The 18,863-nt window shown below is 45.4% G+C and overlaps 1 protein-coding gene across 1 annotated transcript; it reads left to right on the plus strand.

Moving 5' to 3' along the window:
• The first annotated feature begins 1,525 nt into the window (after window positions 1–1,525).
• LOC108931584 (nicotinamide phosphoribosyltransferase-like) lies at window positions 1,526–17,106 on the plus strand. The gene is made up of 11 exons (XM_018747455.2): window positions 1,526–1,639; window positions 5,988–6,144; window positions 7,068–7,171; window positions 7,849–7,977; window positions 8,234–8,392; window positions 9,952–10,088; window positions 10,703–10,928; window positions 11,138–11,257; window positions 11,349–11,489; window positions 13,313–13,447; window positions 15,674–17,106. The coding sequence occupies exons 1-11, from the start codon at window positions 1,586–1,588 to the stop codon at window positions 15,785–15,787; spliced, it is 1,476 nt and encodes a 491-aa protein (XP_018602971.1). The 5' UTR covers window positions 1,526–1,585; the 3' UTR covers window positions 15,788–17,106.
• Window positions 17,107–18,863: the final 1,757 nt, after the last annotated feature.

Consider the following 18,863-nt stretch of genomic DNA (forward strand, 5'->3'; position numbering starts at 1 on the left):
CTTTAAAACTAAATGCTCACTGCAATCTGAAACACACATGAACAGTGTGTGTTATTTCAATCTGTAAACGGCCCCATTTGGAGTGTGAGAGGTGTTCGCGCCCCACTCAGAGCTAATCATCGAATCATAGTCATCCAGCCTGTCATGTTATAGTAGTTTCTGTAGAACAGCATTTTGGATCTGTGCGTGCACACAGTAAAAATGCCAAAAACAGTGCTGCACTCAATAATGTAAAAGAAAAATTCATAGTAAGAACTTTAAATCCATGTAACAGTGATGTTTCCTTGTGGATTAATTAAGTACAACTGAAAGATATACTTAAAATCACAGTCAGATACAGAATAAGACATGTAAATTATTCACCCCTTTATTAAAACTCAGCTTCCAGATGTACTTGGAATACATTTAAGTTTTGAGAAAAAAGAAGAAGCTGCCTTTGGAACCATGTCTGGGGAGGATTTTGCTGGTTGTGAGCAACACATAAATGTACAAAATAACACTACTGTACACACACACACACACACACACACACACACACACACACACACACACACACACGGAGCATTTCACCAATTCCCCAAAACACTCGACTTTGAACTGCAGGAGGAAACCAAAGCACCTGAAGGAAACCCATGCAAATACGAGGAGCACATGCACCCTCCACACAGACTGAGCAGGAATCGAACCCATGTCCAACCACTGTCCAGATGCTGTGAAGCATCGGCACTACCATAATACCCCCCCCCCCCCCCCAAATAATAACCCACCAATCATCAATCTGTGTCGCAAATCTAGAAATCTATAAAACATAAGTGATTTTACATGTATCTGATACTCCTGCTGATTTCTGCAGTGTTTCCCGCAAAGCTTTTCATCCAAGTTCAGTTAATAGCAGCAGATCATAATGTGAGAAATTCTATTTGGTCGTCAATGACATATTCGTGTCTCAAATGCATTTGTTCACAGCGCATCACATTGCAGAAATCAGCATGAGACAATTAAGAGCTGCGAAGGAACAAAATCGTGATATAAAATAGGTTCCCGGGACCACTAATGTGGGGGGGATCGGGGGCATCGGGGGCGGGGGGGGGGGGGTGAGCCAGCATAGTGTTTCTGGTAAAATACTGCCGCCTTGTGGTGGAACGGGTCGTAGGCCGAGAGGAAAGGGGAAGTAACACTCATTTTACTCCTAGTAAGCACTGGACACCGTTATTTACACATTTAAATGGGTTAAAAAAAAGACAAATATAACAAAGCCATGCTGTGTGTAAATGAGAAATACACCGCCAGTTGCGCTTAAACGAAAAAAAACAAACTGTTTAAGCGAGCGATTAAGCACCGATTGTGACCTTCCTCATCCTCCCTGTCGGTGCTACCCGTCCGTCGGTTCCAAAGGGGTTGACCGGCGCGCGGACGGACCCGTCTTCCCGCAAAGTCGTGGCTGCGTCATGGCTCCGCCCTCGTCGTCTATTGGACGGGAGAGATGCCAAAGGCCCCGCCTCCGAGCGACTCGTACAGAGCGCAGCCCGGGACTAACAATACTAGCCGACGGTGCGCGCGCCGCGGTTCAGAACCATAGGGCAAGATGGAGCATAGGCACGCGGACTTCAACATCTTGCTCGCGACGGATTCCTACAAGGTGAAGGGGGCGCGTGCACACCCGAGGGGGATTTCCGCTTTTGGGAGATCGTGACACGAAAAGGGCCGGATGGACAGACTGTCACAGAGCAGCCGCGGCGCTCTCGTCTCGCTCCTCAGGCCGTCAGACACACTGTGTCGCAAGGTCGGCTCGGGATCCACTCGGGGGACTCGTCCGTCCGGTTCTCCCGCGTTGTGGGACCGCGATCACCGGGGTGACACCGCTGCTCTGCTCTGGAGACACGCGTCCCTCCCTCGCTCGCTGTCCTCGACGCAGGCAGGGGGCTCATCGCAGTGACGGCCACAGGGTGACCCTCCCTTGCTGTCAGAGATGGCCGGCGCGACTTCGCGAGGCACTGAACCGAAAGCGGAGTGGACGGCCGGGTCTGTGTCAGTTCGGGAAACGAAACGAAACGAAACGAAACCGAAAACAGTTCACGGGCACGCGTGGGTGTGTCGTGCGTTCTTCTCCGTGTTCTGCGCACTTAACATTGCTATATTTCCCATGATCGCGATCTGTGGCTCTCTATGGATATTATTTATCGTCATTACCTGCTGTTTAGCTAATCTTTGATTTACACTGTTAGATAGGCAACTTTCACTGATTTACCCACTTCCACAGCAGGCTATTCTCATGCGTCATGGTGTTCGTTCAGGATAAGCCTAATAAGCTAAGTGCAGCGGGAGTGGACAAAAGTGTCAGGAAAATAAGGTTACATGACTTTCTTCTTTGCAACAAGTCAAGTGCACAGTGAGATAAGGCGGGTAGTGCCAGAATTAATACCGTAATCTGCGATCGTAATGTCTAAGAGGCCGTTTAAATATTAGGACCGAGATTCCAACAGGTGAAATACGCGGAATTCGGTCTGAGTGCGATGGACCTTCACTTTGTAAGGCGACACCTCTAACCACTACGCCGCCTGTTGCCCCGACATGCCTCTTTGGTCAGCTTCCGGTTATCTCCCGGGCAGCCAATGAGAGAGGGGCCCGGCGGTCACGTGATCTAAAGAAGGAACCCGGAAGCTTGCGTTGTTCCTGAGGAGCGCTTCTGGTACCTGTTGTGCAACGACAGAGAAAGGGCTGAAGAGCAAGGTGACGCCTGCCTGCCACCCGCTGTAAAACGTAGCGCGAATAATAACTGCAGTGAACTTGAACACACTGTGCAAAGAACTTTCCATCAGTTACATTACTTTGGAGCAACAGGTTAGAGCTGCTTGTACTGAAGGATTCTGGTCCAGTTCAAATCCCACCTGCTCCTATAGAGCCCTGAATTGATAGAGTAAAAATTACCCCGCTGTATAAATGGATGAATCATGTTGGGCACAAACACAAAAGAAAGTGTCACCAAATAATAATAAAAATGAGACTGAGCTGACTGAATGATAGAGGAGTTCGTGATGCATCTTGGGGGTCTTGCCCTCCAGCCGTTAAACGGAATATTCAATGATGTTAAATCGCTTGGCACCACCATGCTTTGCATCACAGCACATTTGGAAATTTTGCTTTGAGTATTGTTGCATTTTTTTTTTTTTTTTTTTTTTTTTTTTTTTTGTGGTGCTGCGATAATGGTGTCCTTGTGCATCCCAGGTAGTGTTTTACAAGTGAAGTTTGGTGGTGTCCTCCACCCTGCGTTTACCGGGTCCCATGTTCCAGTTGAGGACAGACTTTACAGCATGAGAATTTACTACGAAGGTTTACAGGTGATGTGTGGTGGGGTGAGGGGCACATCTGGACATCTAGACAGCATCATGACCCCATCATGGGGTGAGTGGAGAAACGTCTGTATGGTTAGAGCTCCACTACAAAAAGTGAGAAAGGTGCAGGTTGTTTTTGTGCTTTTTCTGTTCACACACTCTGCTGTCACCGTTTTGCTGCATTGAAGTGTTTTACCGTGCCAGTACTGTGCACATGGTTGTAAAGCAGGGTACATTGAAATGTTGCGCACTGCTTGCGGCTCTGGACTCCTCTTAAAATGTACTGGTGTTTGGTTGTGTTTTCATGCAGTAGGACCTTTTAGCTGTGTCGTAACGGTACTCAGGGCTGGACTGCAGGGGGGGTCCGGGGGGGTACTGAAACTGGAACTGACTGACCTTTAGGATCGGCAGAGCAGAATGCAGGCGGCTAAAGGTCAGAATGTCCCCTAGAGGTCGAGAATCGAATGCATAAGTGCAGTGGACTTTAACTGTGATATTTAGGTGCAAATCAGCAACCATTTAAGAAAGTTCTTGACTTATAGTTGCGGATACGTCCATTCAGGTAACAAGAGTCCAGCTTTATGAGGAGTTTCATCTTATAACCTTCCTTCAGTTTATGTGGCATTTGTTTAGATTACAAGCGCGTGGGTTCGATCCCCGCTTAGTCTGTGTGGAGTTTGCATGTTCTCCCTGTGTCTGTGTGGGTTTTCTGCGAGTGCTCCGGTTTCCTCCCACAGTCCAAAGACATGCTGTTCAGGTTCCCCCATAGTGTGTGAGTGACAGAGAGAGAGCGTGTGTGTTCCACTGATGTGTGGAAGAGTGACCCATAGTAAGTAGTGTATCTAGCAGTTTAAGTCATCTTGGTGAATAAGGTGTGTGGGCTGATAACACGACATAGAGTTCATTGGAAGTCACTTTGGAGAAAAGTGTCTGCTAAGTGAATAAATGTAAACGTACAAGGCCCGAACTTGGACTTCGTACACCTTTCTAGAGCTGAGAAGAAACCAGAGCAACCATGAGCTCCTCTTCTCAGTGATAGTTTGTGTCGTGTTGCGTTCAGTTCTCACCCCCCATCAGCCTTTGCTATGATAATGTTCATGTTGGAGTAACAGTTTATTGTAATGGGATTTGCTGATACTGGTTTTAGTAATCTGGAACAGATACTTTCAACAACAAAAAAAAAAAAAAGTAGTTATAAATTTGATTCATGAGAATTCATGTTACAAAAACTTTTCCAGGAGAGAATTACTTTCAAAATGCAGGGAAGACAGTACTTGATGGAGAAAGTTTGTGTTCTTCACTTAATGCTAGAAGAGAGCTGGAAATCATGGGGTTAGTGTTGGGTTAGGGTTTGGTTAGGGTTCTTGGAAATACTTGGCATTGCATTGGCACTGTAAGTCCCAGAAGTCATTGGTGCAAATCATTTACTGTTGAATGGGAGGGTTTTTACTCTTCAGCACATTCTCAACCAACAGCGTTGGCAGCAGTGCCGTCCGACAGCCGGGAGCAGGTGACACAGGAGGAAAAGGGCTTTCCAGCAGCGGGAGCCGTGCCAGCGAATGCCAGGGGTGCGAGTCAGAGCTCTACTAGTAGGAAAAGGCCCACAGACACCATCTGATCATGAGATCCCCGCTGCACCTGGCCAGGGATACCAGGGGCATTTCCTTGTGACTTCCAATTCTAAAAGAATAAGTAAAGAACACACACTTTTTCACTCAAGTTCTGTCTTTGCCTGTCTTATAAAAGTAATTTGTTTTTTTAAAAAAAAAAAACCTTAATAAGGTAACTTATAAAAAATTTCCACTCTTACCTTTAGTTTAAATAGGAAAAATATTTGTCACTGAGCCTCCACAATACACAAAATCACATTAAAATGGACAAAGCTAGTTCAACAGGTAGCATTAGTTATCATAGTGACATAACAGTGGATGAGTGGCGACATTTACTTCATTGATTTATTTATTTATTTTCATCTTCAGTGAAAAGAACAACACACACACACATTGACTGAAACCACTTGTCCCCAGCAGGGGCGCGGCGAACTGGAGCCTAACCCGGCAACACAGGGCGCAAGGCTGGATGGGGAGGGGACACACCCAGGACAGGATGCCAGTTTGTCACAAGGCATCCCAAGAGGGACTCAAACCCTAGACCCACCAGAGAGCAGGCACAGGCTAAACTGGCTGTGCCTCTATGCCCCCCTCTGAAAAGAACAAGGAAAAAAGAAATCAATAAAAGAGCATACAAATAAACTGACACTCAGTGGACATGTTTGAACAGTCCATGATCACTAAGATTATAACAGGTAAATCTTTAAAACAAGGGCTGATGGGGGGGTGAAAACTGAGCGCAGCACAACACAAACTGTCACTGAAAAGAAGAGCTGATGGTTGCTCTGGTTTCTGCTCAGCTGTCAGGAGGCAAAGAATCCAAATTCATTCCTCGTAAATGCGGAGAAATCCTTCGTAACCCCGCATGGGGGAATTAATTAAAACACTTTGTCAAGTCAAAGTGTCGTAACCCAAATGAACGTATCTCGGCAGGGGACCGAATGTCCCTTTCATGGGGACACAGTGCTTGGAAACATGATGACCGCAGCCATAAGTAAGAAGCTTTATTAAAAGGTTGCTGACGTGTGGCTCTTTGCCCCTGTAGGTCACTCATTACAAGCAGTACCCCCCCAACACAAGCAAGGTCTACTCCTACTTTGAGTGTCGTGAGAAGAAGACCGATTCCACCAAGGACAAGAAAGTCAAGTATGACAAAACGGTCTTTTACGGCCTGCAATACATCCTCCACAAATACTTAAAAGGTATGTTTTTTTTGGGCATTGGCAGCTCTTTGTTTGCGTTTCTTGTTCAGAATAAGAAAAGGTGATCATATGTATATTTGTTAGTTATTCAGACAGACACTGAGTAATTTAGAACAGCTTTCGAAAGACTTGTCGTGAAGACAACATGTAAAGATGGAGGCAGCAGGTGGTCTAGTGGTAATTGCCAGCTCTGGACTCAGACCCCACGGGCTCCATTTCCACCACTAGCCACAGTACCTTCGAGTGAGGGATCTACCCTGAAATAATACTGTCAACATTACTCATTTTTTATAAATGGGTAAATCAGTGTAAAGCAGCTTAACTAAAGAAAAGCATCTGCAGAATTAATAAGCGCATTTTTTTCATTTCAGTTTCTGATGTAGAGAAATGAGTTTCTGATTCCTTTTAAAAATGCTTGTTGTGCCGAGGGTGGAAATGCAGTAAAGTGTTGAAATTGCAGGGCAGTGTTCAGGGTGGCATTCAGTTGGGGGCCAAGAGCCCGTCCGCTACCATGCCCCACCCTTACTGTCATGGCAGGAAAGAGTGGCGGGCTCTCGAACCTCCAACTCTGAGAGACTGGCCTCTGCGAGCTGAATGCAGATTTAATTTCGCGGTGGAGGAGTAGCGCATTGAGTTCTGAAGCGTGACGTTGAGGAGGACACAAAGGAACATCTGCCTCCTTGCTAAGCAACACCACAAAGAACACCATACGCTGGGGACCTGCTGGGACGTGGGTGTTACCGTGGTTCCGAGGATTTAACGGTGCACACACCTCCTGATCTTGCTCTGAGTGCCACTGGTGCGCCCGTTGCCCTAACAAGGAGGCCCATGGGAGCGAGAGGTTCCAGTTTTCACTCTCCTTCGCTTACCACGCGAGACCCACATCCACCTCCCTTTTCAGAAACCTTCCTCTGTGTTTCTAGGAAAGGTGGTCACTCCAGAGAAGATCCAGGAGGCGAAGAAGGTCTACCGGGAGCATTTCCAGGATGACGTCTTTAATGAAAGTGGTTGGAACTACATCCTCCAGGTATGAAGGAGTAGCAAAGCAGGGCTGGTGAGACTCCAGGTTGGGAGTGATGGTGAAAATTGTAACAGCTCTTAAGAAGAAGTTAAAGGAGAGCAGCAGGGTGCTGTTTTTGTGGTCAGTGTGACCACAGTGTCTGGTAGTTAATCCATTTGTTGGTCTATCCATCAATGCATCTATCCTTAAGCAGTAATTACTTGTACAAGGCTGGGTTGCAGTGGTCCAGAGCCTAACTAAGAGGCACTGGACATTAGTCCATTACTGGGGAATCTCCCTCTCTCTCTCACACACACACACACACACACACTACAGGCAATCTGGAGTTGCCATGTGTTTGGACTGTAGGAGAAAACCTGGTTTGTGGTGCATTGTGGGCAGTGTGGCCATCTGGGAGGGTCTGTTGTTGGACATTGTCCACCTCTTCTCTTGTACCACTTCCAGCCCTCCCTCCATCGCTGGAGCTCAGTGGGGTTCCTGTTCCAGCTCCTCTGTGTTTACGAGCCGCTGACCTGTGTCCGTCGTTGTGCTGCAACGTTAAATTTTCGCTCGCATTGAGTTGAGAGGCTGAGCGGGCGATGAGATGTGTCAGTTGAGAGATGATGTGCGATGCCGTCGTCAGCCGCCAAAAGCCAACAGCTTGTGGACTAGACGTCTGGAGACGTGCTCTCTTTGTTCTCCAGGAGTACGATGGCCACCTCCCCATCGAGATCAAGGCAGTGCCTGAGGGCAGTGTGATCCCCCGCGGGAATGTGCTCTTCACGGTGGAGAGCACCGACCCCAAGTGCTACTGGCTCACCAACTGGGTGGAGGTGAGGAACAGGCCAGGTATGAGATAGGAGAGTCCAACTGGGCTGCTGTCCGATGCTGCCAGCCTCTAGGAATGGGTGGGCGAGACTGACTAATCGACTGCTTGAGGACGAAAGCCTTCTGGTTCACTGGTCCAGTTCTGCTGAGGACTTTGGGGTTGAGGTGGGACAGATCTGTCTGACTGACGCCTTAGGGTGACACAAGCCTGAACCTCTGGAAGCAGCGTCACAACCTCCTGCTTGTGTCCCCTGTCTGCAGACGATCCTGGTTCAGATCTGGTACCCCATCACTGTTGCCACCAACTCCAGGGAGCAGAAGAAGATCCTGGCAAAGTACCTCATGGAGACCGCGGGCAACCTGGACGGTCTGGAGTACAAGCTTCATGACTTTGGCTACAGAGGAGTCTCTTCGCAGGAGGTAACGGACGTCCTGCTTTGACCCCATCAACCATGTATCATTTCAGACAAACATGCAAATTATTAATATTATTTTCATTGTTAAAATAGTAGATGCATTTATAATAAACATCTTCTTTATGCCCATTTAAGCATATGGATATTTTTCCTGTTTAAGGGCACCACAGCAGGGCCCCTCAATGGAAATGAGTCATAAGCAATTAGGATACACTCCAGTCAAAAGTTTGAGTACACCCAGGCAATATTGTTTTCTGGGTCATCTAATATGTAACTTCCATAAACTCAGACTTGCATTCATAAAATAATACTGATGGGTCAAGGGCAGAAATTCTGAACCATTGAAAAATTTGCCTCACTGTTTACATTAGCGGGGGCCCGGTGGGTTGGACCGGTTCCTGCTCTCCAGTGGGTCTGGGGTTCGAATCCCGCTTGGGGTGCCTTGCGACGGACTGGCGTCCCGTCCTGGGTGTGTCCCCTCCCCCTCCGGCCTTACGCCCTGTGTTACCGGGTAGGCTCCGGTTCCCCGCAACCCCGTATGGGACAAGCGGTTCAGAAAATGTGTGTGTTCACATTAGCACTACAGCCACATTGCAGTGGAGTGGCTGAAATACGAAATGATCACATAAATAAGTAAATATTTTTTTCAATTGTATTTTTTGCAGCATTTTCCCCCCCCCGAAATATACATTGCTTTGGAGAAAAGCACTTCCTAAATGAATAAAGGTAAATGTGTGTATTTGTGGTGTAGTATTTATTTATCACGTATTACCGTGCATTCATTTTAAAAATATTAGCACTACATAATATACAGTGCAGTCCTGCGTATCGTACTATAATTGTTAAATGTAAGTTTCTCTGTTTCATATGAAACAAAGTGATAGAAATAATTTGAACATGGACATTATGAGAATGTGTACATATTAAGGTGTGATTGGTGGGTGAGGCAGGCTGATTTCCACCTGCATAAATTTAAACTTGAGTTTGAGTTTCCGGAAAGGAATGGGAGAGGACCCTAACCTATATCACAAACTAACAGACTGAAGAGTTAAAGCAAAGCTTCTCGTAACTGGTCTTCTGAACATCTTGGAATTCCTGCACAAATTGACATTTTCCTGACACTTTATCCAGAACAACTTACAATGTTAAGCAACTTACAACTATTTATGCATTTGTACAACTGGGTCATTTGACTGGAATTTGATTGTGGTAAGTACTTTGCTCAAGGGTACTGCTGCTGGAGGTAGGCTTCAAGCCTGCAACTTTTGGGTCCAAAGGTAGCAGCTCTAACCACTGTACTATGAGCCGCCCCTTGTCATGTGTGCTCATTTCCTGGTCAGCTTTGCTACCCAAATGCCTCATAAAAATTATATTTTTTCCATCAGTGGATGCAAACGTTTGACTGTACTATGACTGTGCCTCCGGCCACTGCAGACCATGTCGTGTGCCATCCGGAGCCTCGCAGCCCCATGAGACCAGTAACAGTGATCAGTGGTGGGACACTTTGAACACAGCCCTAGTTGGGTTTGAACTGCCTTTTAAAAGCTTGGCTCATGCTTTCAGACCGCTGGCATCGGGGCCTCGGCTCACCTGGTGAACTTCAAGGGCACGGACACGGTGGCCGGCATCGGCGTCATTAAGAAGTTCTATGGAACCAAGGACCCTGTGCCTGGGTTCTCTGTACCTGCAGCAGAACACAGGTGAGGTATCGCCACCTTTTCAACATTAGTCACCCCAGTTTCATTCTCTCTGATGAGTGAAAACATAAGTTATACAGCCGAAACTGAACGTTAATGAGCTGGACTTTATCTCAGAATAAAGTCTCTTGTCTTCATTTTCTCTGCTAAATTAATATATCACATCATTCAGGTCATTTCTTACCTGAATAGTCTCAGTTTGTATATTAAATTCCTCAAAATCCCTTATGCAGCAGTTCCTCATGGCTTATTTATTCAGGTTTGGGTTGTCTTGCAGGGACCATATGTATCCCCTAACCCTAACCCTCTACTGGCCACAGTGCGTTATTGCATTGACACTGCTGTTATTTGCTATGTTTAAAATGTACAGTATCTTTGTTCGCATATTAGTGTTTACTCTCTAGTGCTCTGTGCATATACTGTGTGTTAGGGTAGGGTTAGAATAGCTGTCACCTGAAATAGGCAAAAAATCAGTGCCTTTACTGTACTATTTACTGACCCATTTGTTGGTAACTAATGTTGATGAGCGCTGCACTGTACATACTGCCCTATTCATGAATTTAATGCAGCCACTGTCTGATTTATGAGTCTCCTACAAATACCTACTGTTATTCCAGCACAATCACAGCCTGGGGGAAGGACCATGAGAAAGATGCTTTTGAACACATAGTGAAGCAGTTTCCCTCCGTGCCCGTGTCCATCGTCAGCGACAGCTACGACATCTATAACGCCTGCGAGAAGATCTGGGGAGAAGATCTTAGGAGCCTCATCGAGTCCCGGAGTGCCGATGCCCCCTTGGTGGTCCGCCCAGACTCAGGAAACCCTCTGGATACTGTGCTGAAGGTGGGCTTCACCCAGTCTGGACATTAACCTTCAGCTGAGTGGCGCTCAGCCATGGTGACGCAGTATTAACGAAAGTCTGCTCCAAGTGTGGGCCCTCTTCCCACAGCATCTGCAGCTGGGTCTCCTGTCACTGCGCTGCACTTTTTGTTTATCGTGTGCTGAATGAGTAAATGAAGTGTTTCCTGAATTTTGGTTCCCTCTCTTCTCAGGTTCTTGACATTTTGGGCAAGAAGTTCCCTCCAAAGGAGAACAGCAGGGGCTACAAGGTCTTGCCCCCCTACATCAGGGTGATCCAGGGAGACGGAGTGGACATCAACACCCTGCAAGAGGTAGCAGCCCTCGTTCGCCCAGGCTGGCGTCCTGCGGGAGGGTGCTGTCTCATGGTGGGTGTAACCCACTCTTCCTGTGCTCACGGTGCAGATCGTGGAGGGGCTGAAGCAGCACCGATGGAGCATCGAGAACATCTCGTTTGGGTCGGGCGGCGCGCTGCTGCAAAAGCTCACCCGGGACCTGCTCAACTGCTCCTTCAAATGCAGCTACGTTGTGACCAACGGACAGGGGGTGAGTCTGGGGTGGCACTTGCAAAACATCCCGGTGAGAGTTTTCAACGCCTTCTGTCCTCCATCATTGTGATGCTCGAATTTCACAGACTGTATCTCTGTCCAGCCAGTGTTCGTTTATGAAAACTGTATTGGTGCTGAAAACTGAGTGTGTGTGCGCGCGTGTCTGTGTATACACGTCCTTGCTTACCAGTATAAAAAAAAAAGGTTCACCATAGTTTTCACATTTATCCATCTAGCTGACATGTTTGCCAAACATGATTTGCAGTGCTTTGTGTGCTGTATGTATGCACACACACGCCACTTAAAGAAGAACCTGCCAGATGGTACTAATGTCGCTTCTGTGTGACACTAAACATCATTATCAGTAGTAACTGAGAAGCCATAGAGATAGAAAAAGCATCCAGACAACTTTAACAAAGAAGATGGTTTCAAGTTGTCGCAAAACATGGACTCCACTAATCTCATCTATCTCCACCAGATACTCCACGGACCAATCATTAAACCACCTCAGAGCTGAACAGCCAATAGGCAAACTGCCCCCGGCTGGTACAGCCCCTGAGGGGAGTCTACACACTGACAATAGGACCCCTTACTACTTACGACCCCGCCCTCCGGCAGATACACGATCCAATCGTACCCCACGCTGACTATAGCCCCGCCCACCAACCACTATAAATACCCAAATTCCTCAATCAACCTAACGGACTACATCGATGATCCGTGAAGACAGGGGCTAGCGGTTTACGATGCAGAACTCTGAGGATGTTTCCAACATACGAAACGAAACGTTGGGATTAGTCTCTATGACAACGCGGTCTACTCCGGAAGATGCTAAATTCCAGTCTAAAAATAATGTTTTTAAAATGTTTTAATTTATTCAATGAAAATATATGTATATTTTTCTAGTTATTACTGTATTAACCTGTCCATCCTTATTCTAAGTCGGTTTCATAAAAAATAAGTCACTGCATCTGGGTTTTCCTTTTCTGGGATGCAGTATGAACTTTACTGTCATACAGTAGCAGCAAGAGGCAACAACAAATGGCTCTTCCCAATGCTGTAGAAAAAATATACAGTACTGTAAAAGATATGACCTGTAAGTCCCTCCCAACTAAATTTCTCTTTTTTTTGGAGAATGGGTTCTGTGTACAGTATTTTGAGGGGTTCTTTTTCATTATATGTGAAGTTTGTACTGTCCCTTTACATTTATCCATTCAGCAGATGCTTTTCTCCAAAGTGACGAACATCTCATAGAAAATACAATGTGTGCATTACATTAGGAGAAGGAAACATAGATGCAGACGCGTGATTCTTAAGTGCAGTTAGTTTTTCTTTCCACCATACAAACCGATGTTCAGCACACAAGTAGCTGCATAAAACTTTATTAGAATATTCACGATTCCTGGATCTCTGTCCTAATAATTTTTTTTTTTTTCGAGATGCATATAAACATTTGTTACATTACGTGTAACTGGGATGTATGTTTGTGAGTACGTGGCTCTCACTTGGTGCACAGGAATCACGTCTGCTAGTTGTATCGTGTAGCATCTTCAAAACCACCTTTTTCGGTTAAAAGACATTTTAAAATACAAATATAAAAACTACGCTTATTTTTTCCTCACTTTGATTTCGAACCTATCGCTGTTGATGCAGTGCTGTATCTGCTGGGTACAAAATGTTGTACAGTGGCATGTTTTTGGATAAAGATTCTGCGGAACAGGGTATAGAAAGGGTGATGTTTACACCAAAATTTGTGAAAGGCTAGCGTCCTACTGCAAGTATCCAGAGGTGCCCGGCTGAGAGAATGTTTCAACCCTGCAGGTGAACGTGTTCAAGGACCCCGTGGCAGATCCCAATAAACGATCCAAAAAAGGCCGTTTGTCACTGCACAGAAAACCCAACGGGCACTTTGTCACCCTGGAGGAGGGCAAAGGGGAACTGGAGGAGTATGGAGAGGTATGCATCGCCGAATACTGTATGTTGTTCAGGAATCTGTGTTTGTGTGTTCGCTCATTTTGTACTTTATTATATTTCCTTTTAAGGGATTGGGTGTGGTGGGACTTAAATAGAAAACACATATATAAACTGATTGCGTGTGTATGTGTGTATATATGTGTGTGTGTATATATACATATATACATGCATGTATTGGGGGTTGCACAACTTCAGATTTTTTGAAGTCGACAGTTATGTGGTGAAAGTCGAGTCGACGTCGACTAATCGCTGATGACGTCATGAATTAAAAACACAGGAGAAGGGAATGCTTTGCAACAACCGACAGTCTGTATTCTCAAACTGAATGCATATGCTCACAACAGACAGCTCATACATACGGCGGTATGGTGACACAGCGAATAGTGCTGCGTCTCACAGCACCTGGGTGGTGCGCGAGGACGTGGGTTTAATCCCCGCTCGGTCTGCGTGGAGTTTGCATCTTCTCCCCGTGTATAGCAGACACTTTTCTCCAAAGCAACTTCTCTGTGTAGTGTTACTAACCCACACACCATATTCACGAAGGTGACTTACACTGCTAGATACACTACTTACACTGGGTCATTCATTCATACATCAGTGGAACACACTCTCTCTGTCACACACACACCATCGGGGAACCTGAACAGCTTGTCTTTGGACTGTGGGAGGAAACCAGAGCACCCAGAGGAAACCCATGCAGACTCGTGGAGAACATGCAAGCTCCGCACAGCCTGAGCGGGGATTGAACCCACGTCCTCTCGCACCAACCAGGTGCTGTGAAATATTGCACACTTTAGGGAGTTCATCGTATTTGATATTGTGAGATTTTGATTTCTACACTTTGTACGATTAAACGAAAAAAGAAAATTAATAAACAAGACCTTTTCTTTTTCGTCTGTGTGCTCAGAAACAATAAAAACCATTGTTTTCTCATTTTCCTGCTAGTTAATTCAGCATTTGCTTTTCATTCTTAAAACAAAAAAACGACCGAAGGCATCGTAATTCGTGTTTTCTTTTTCAATTTCCAATAAAAAAAAAAAAAAAAGCCAATGAACGCAATGTACACGGACCAATTTGGGTCATTCGTCTGCTAGTGTTAGCAGAAACCTTTTCTTTCAGACGAGTGTGCGTTGCACTTGTACTTTCGTTGTACTTCAGGACGGACTTGCATCGTTTGCAAGTGGCAGTTGCACAGGCTTCATCTTTAATGAAGTATTTCCACACACTTGATGAACCACTGCTGGTTTGCTGCAATGAGCCACCAGGCTCCACCCGTTGTCTTTTCGGAGGCGTCCGTGTTATTAGTGTCATAATTACTCGACCAGGGACTAGTCGACGTCAAGCTTAAAGTCATCGCGGAGCAGTAAAGTCGGCAAATCGACTAGTCTGTGTAACCCCTAGTATGTATACGTGTATATATATACACACACACACACACACACACACACAGTTGTACCTTTCCAACAGGAGATGTAAGGACCCCCCCGGACTGACATACAGTACATGCAGTATGAGTTTCAGACACATGTCACCTGCACTCTAGGGGCTTTTCCTGCCTCTCTTTGTAACTTTCCAGTGTTTTCCTAGTAATACGTTCTCAGCAAATACCAGAACAGCTCACATGACTGTGAGTGCCTCTGCCTCGCTGTGTGACTGACCCCAGTTTTTGTTCAGTCATGGCTCCAGTGTGAGCTCCACATATCACGTGAGACCCAGAATTCCGGAGGAATCCTGGGAATTTCCTGGGAATTCTCTCGGATGATGTGTCTGAAGGCTGTTTCTCCATCTGCCGCCGCTACAGTCTGAGTTGGTGGCGCCGTACCGCAGCCACCGTGTTCTCCTCCGTGGGTTTCTGTAGCGTCCTCAGGTGCAGGAGGAATCATTTCTCTCGGTGTTTCCTCATGTTGGCATTTTTATTAAGCAGAAAATATGAAAACACCTGCATCTGAACATTAAATTCCACTGATTTTTCTTTTCTTCTGCACACAGTAGATGCCTGTAAATATGGGTTTGTACATGTTTCACGGGGGATACCATATTGAAATAATTGCATAAATAATCAGAAACCATTAAAATTACAGAGCAGATCGCTGTTCCTTGTTTCTGCATTTTTCCAAGTCACCCTTTAGATAGGTGTCCATACCAGAGGTGTGTCGCGTTTCGGTGAAAAGCTGATGGTCGCTCGTACCTCTCTTCCCCTCCCGCCAGGACTTGTTACACACCGTCTTCAGGAATGGGAGGATAGTGAAGACTTACACCTTTGATGAGGTCAGAGACAATGCCAAGCTGAAGGAGTACGAGTTGGAGAAGCTGCTCAACTGAACAACCCCACCCCCCAGGCGACCCAAATATTCCACCGGAGTGGAGCTATGAAGCCAAAACCCGTCCGACTTCGTAGGACCACGAACACCCAACTCATCCGTATTCTAAGCGTGGAACTGTTTTTTACCTCTGACCCCAGAATATTCTAGATTTCGTGCTTAACGGAAGAAGGCCGACTGTACAAGAGAGCACTGCAGTTAAGAGTATTATTACTCTGCACATAAAAAATCATGAGTTGAGCTGCACGCAGCTTTTGAATGGAAAATGGGGAATGTGAGCGGTAACAAGAATCTCTAAGGACTATTTTGCTGTAGTACCTTAAGATAGATGTTAATTGTTGCTTAATGTGAGCATTGTTTTTGATGACAAACTACTTGTTGAAGGTTATTATATTTCTTTATGCAAATGTTGGTAATAAGGGGGAAAAAGCATTTTTGCCTTTTTTTTTTTTGCAAACATTTTCTTTTATTGCTAAAATTGGGTCTTTGCCACACACATGACATGCCACATGAAGATCTTAACATGTCCTTTTCTGTACAGAGTCCCTGCTTCCATGGAAACGAAAACATTAAATGGTCTTTCTTTTTGTACAATTTAAATACTTGTTTAGTACATCAGTAAATCCTTTATGGCTATTTTATTAAATTATTGAAACTGATAATTTTACTGAAGCTTGATTTTACAGTTTTGATACTTAACATTATTTCACACTTAACAGAATCATTTTTAACAAAAGGTCATTATTGCTGTAAAGTTATCACATGAACTGTTTCTGACAGTGCAGCAGAACTGCCTTTTCTCTGTTTAAGTCGACTTAGTGGAAGGAACTGGCAAGGATGGAGTGATGGGCATGTATATGTATATATGTATAAAATTTTGTGTGCGTGTGTGTATATACACACACACACACACACACAAAAATTCTAAAGTCCATGTCATAGAAAATAACTTGTTCACCAAGTTGTTCTATGACCAGCCCCTGCGCGTAGGATATCGTGTGACTTGACCGAAAATGCTTATAATGAATTTCATGTTTTGTGTACCTGTCTTTTATTTTCGTAGTTTTTCTTTCCTTTCTTCATGTTTTTGAAATTTTTGAATAACATTGTGATGATACAGTTTTCAAGTGACCACCAGATCTATTTAAAATATTTCCTTTGTTGCCATTTCAAAAGGTGACTGCATTCCTTTTTCTATGTACTGAAAAAATATCTTGGAAAAACAGTAAACTAAATGCACTACCATCTAATCTAAACCCAAATCACAAACTTGAGAGAAAAATGTGTGAAAAATTTAAATAAAAAGCAATATGGAAGAGACCAGTTTGACTTTTTGTGACGAGTCGCACAGCTGTCCGAACTCGTACAGATTATGTGAGCAATTAATTTTTCACATACTTGTAACTCATTTGCACTCATGTTGGCTGTAACTTACAAAGCTACAGTTTTGAGAATCATAATGCAGATTTGGGAGACAAATCGCCCTTTTATTCACCAGCCTGGCTTCCATCATGTGTAGAATCCCTGTCCTGGAAAGATGACTTTCTCTTCACTGGCTGAAGCAGGCTACTTTTCAGTAAATACTTCACAGTACTGTGTTTTTACCCATTCTCAACTCCAGTTGCTGCTAATGAGAAGCATTCTCACACCACCAGTGTTTCCTGGTTCATGTGTTTAGTTCTTTCGGGTGTGCAGATCTGAGATCACCACACATAGATGGACATCTGCGCTTCTGTCTCGTTTGACAGGAAAACGTAGAATTACGCACCAGTACAAGTGACTTGATTGGTTTCAAAATGAATTAAACCTTTAACCAGGTTTTAAAAAAAAAAAAAACAAAACTTGTAGCTCAGTGAAATACTTTGTACACAATTTCTCATCTAATTTCTCAGACTCACAAGTTCAGTTCGTTTTGATTTTATTCCGTTTCTGTTTTGACTTCCTCCCACGCCAACTATTTATCGATTTCCCGTGTTATCTGTATAATTTTTATATTTAAGTGTCGTGTTTTATACTGTTGTCTAAAGAACTCAGGCAGTACCACTGTAATTTTGTCATATTGCACTGCACTACAATGACAATAAAGTCTTCAATCCAATTCACACACACATTGACTCATTGGGGTAATGGCGAACCGGAGCCTAACCCAGCAACACGGGGCATAGGGCTGGAAGGGGAGGGGACACACCCAGGATGGGACGCCAGTCCATCACAAGGCACCCCAAGCGGGACTCGAACTCAAGACCCACCAGAGAGTAGGTACAGGCCAAACCCTCTGCACCACCGTGCCCCCTACAGAAAGAACGGCGATAATAAAAATTCCCAAAGCAGCACTTGTCATCGAGCAACATTTGAAACGATTTCAAGGCACCAACACTCAGCATTCCTGCTTCGCCAAGCGCTGCACGTGGTGCATGAGTCTCACCCGTTGTTCCCGCGGTGAGCGCGCGGCAAGGATCGCTTCGGCCCTGCTCTGACTTAAGGACAGACAGACTGAAGGACAGAGAGACTGATGGACAGACCGGCAGCTCTTTGGCTTCATTCAGTTTCAGCGTTCAGTCTGCATCACATCACACTTTTTATGAACAACTCTGCGTTGGACTTTTACACTGGCGTTAACGGTAATCATGATAACAATAGTAATTATGGTAATTATGGTAACGACAGTAATAGTAATTATGGCCAGGACGGTAACGATGGTAACGGCTCTTTCCCACACGTGCTCTGCCGAAGGTCCAGGAACACGAAGGGGTCGCAGTCCGGCTGTCGCGTGTTTGGCCAACGGGGGGTGGGGGGGTGTGTCTCGGGTGGAGTCGTGTGGTGAGCGACTGTTCGAGTGAGTGACTGTGAGGTCGCTCTCTCCGTTCCTTCCATCGACTTCCTCCCACACGTTGAGCACACTGATGGCTGGATTCCGCCACAAGGGAACCGTTGGGTTTCATTAAGCTCTTGGAGTAGGTGGGTGGTCCAGCGGTCACTCTGGTCATTCTCTGTCCTTCTAGTCACTTTCTTTCCTTCTGGTCACTCTAGTCATTTTGTTTCCCTGCCACCCCTGGCCAAGCAGCCGTGCTCCCAAC

The sequence above is a fragment of the Scleropages formosus genome, chromosome 2 (genome assembly GCF_900964775.1).
Source record: "Scleropages formosus chromosome 2, fSclFor1.1, whole genome shotgun sequence".
Classification (NCBI taxonomy): domain Eukaryota; kingdom Metazoa; phylum Chordata; class Actinopteri; order Osteoglossiformes; family Osteoglossidae; genus Scleropages; species Scleropages formosus.

What these genes read in the sequence shown, in the direction of transcription:
- LOC108931584 (XM_018747455.2), top strand. Translation starts at nt 1,586, where the DNA reads ATGGAGCATAGGCACGCGGACTTCAACATCTTGCTCGCGACGGATTCC. An exon ending in CCTCCACAAATACTTAAAAG is followed by an intron (nt 6,145 to 7,067) that starts GTATGTTTTTTT and finishes CTGTGTTTCTAG; the next exon opens with GAAAGGTGGTCACTCCAGAG. An exon ending in GTTGGAACTACATCCTCCAG is followed by an intron (nt 7,172 to 7,848) that starts GTATGAAGGAGT and finishes TTTGTTCTCCAG; the next exon opens with GAGTACGATGGCCACCTCCC.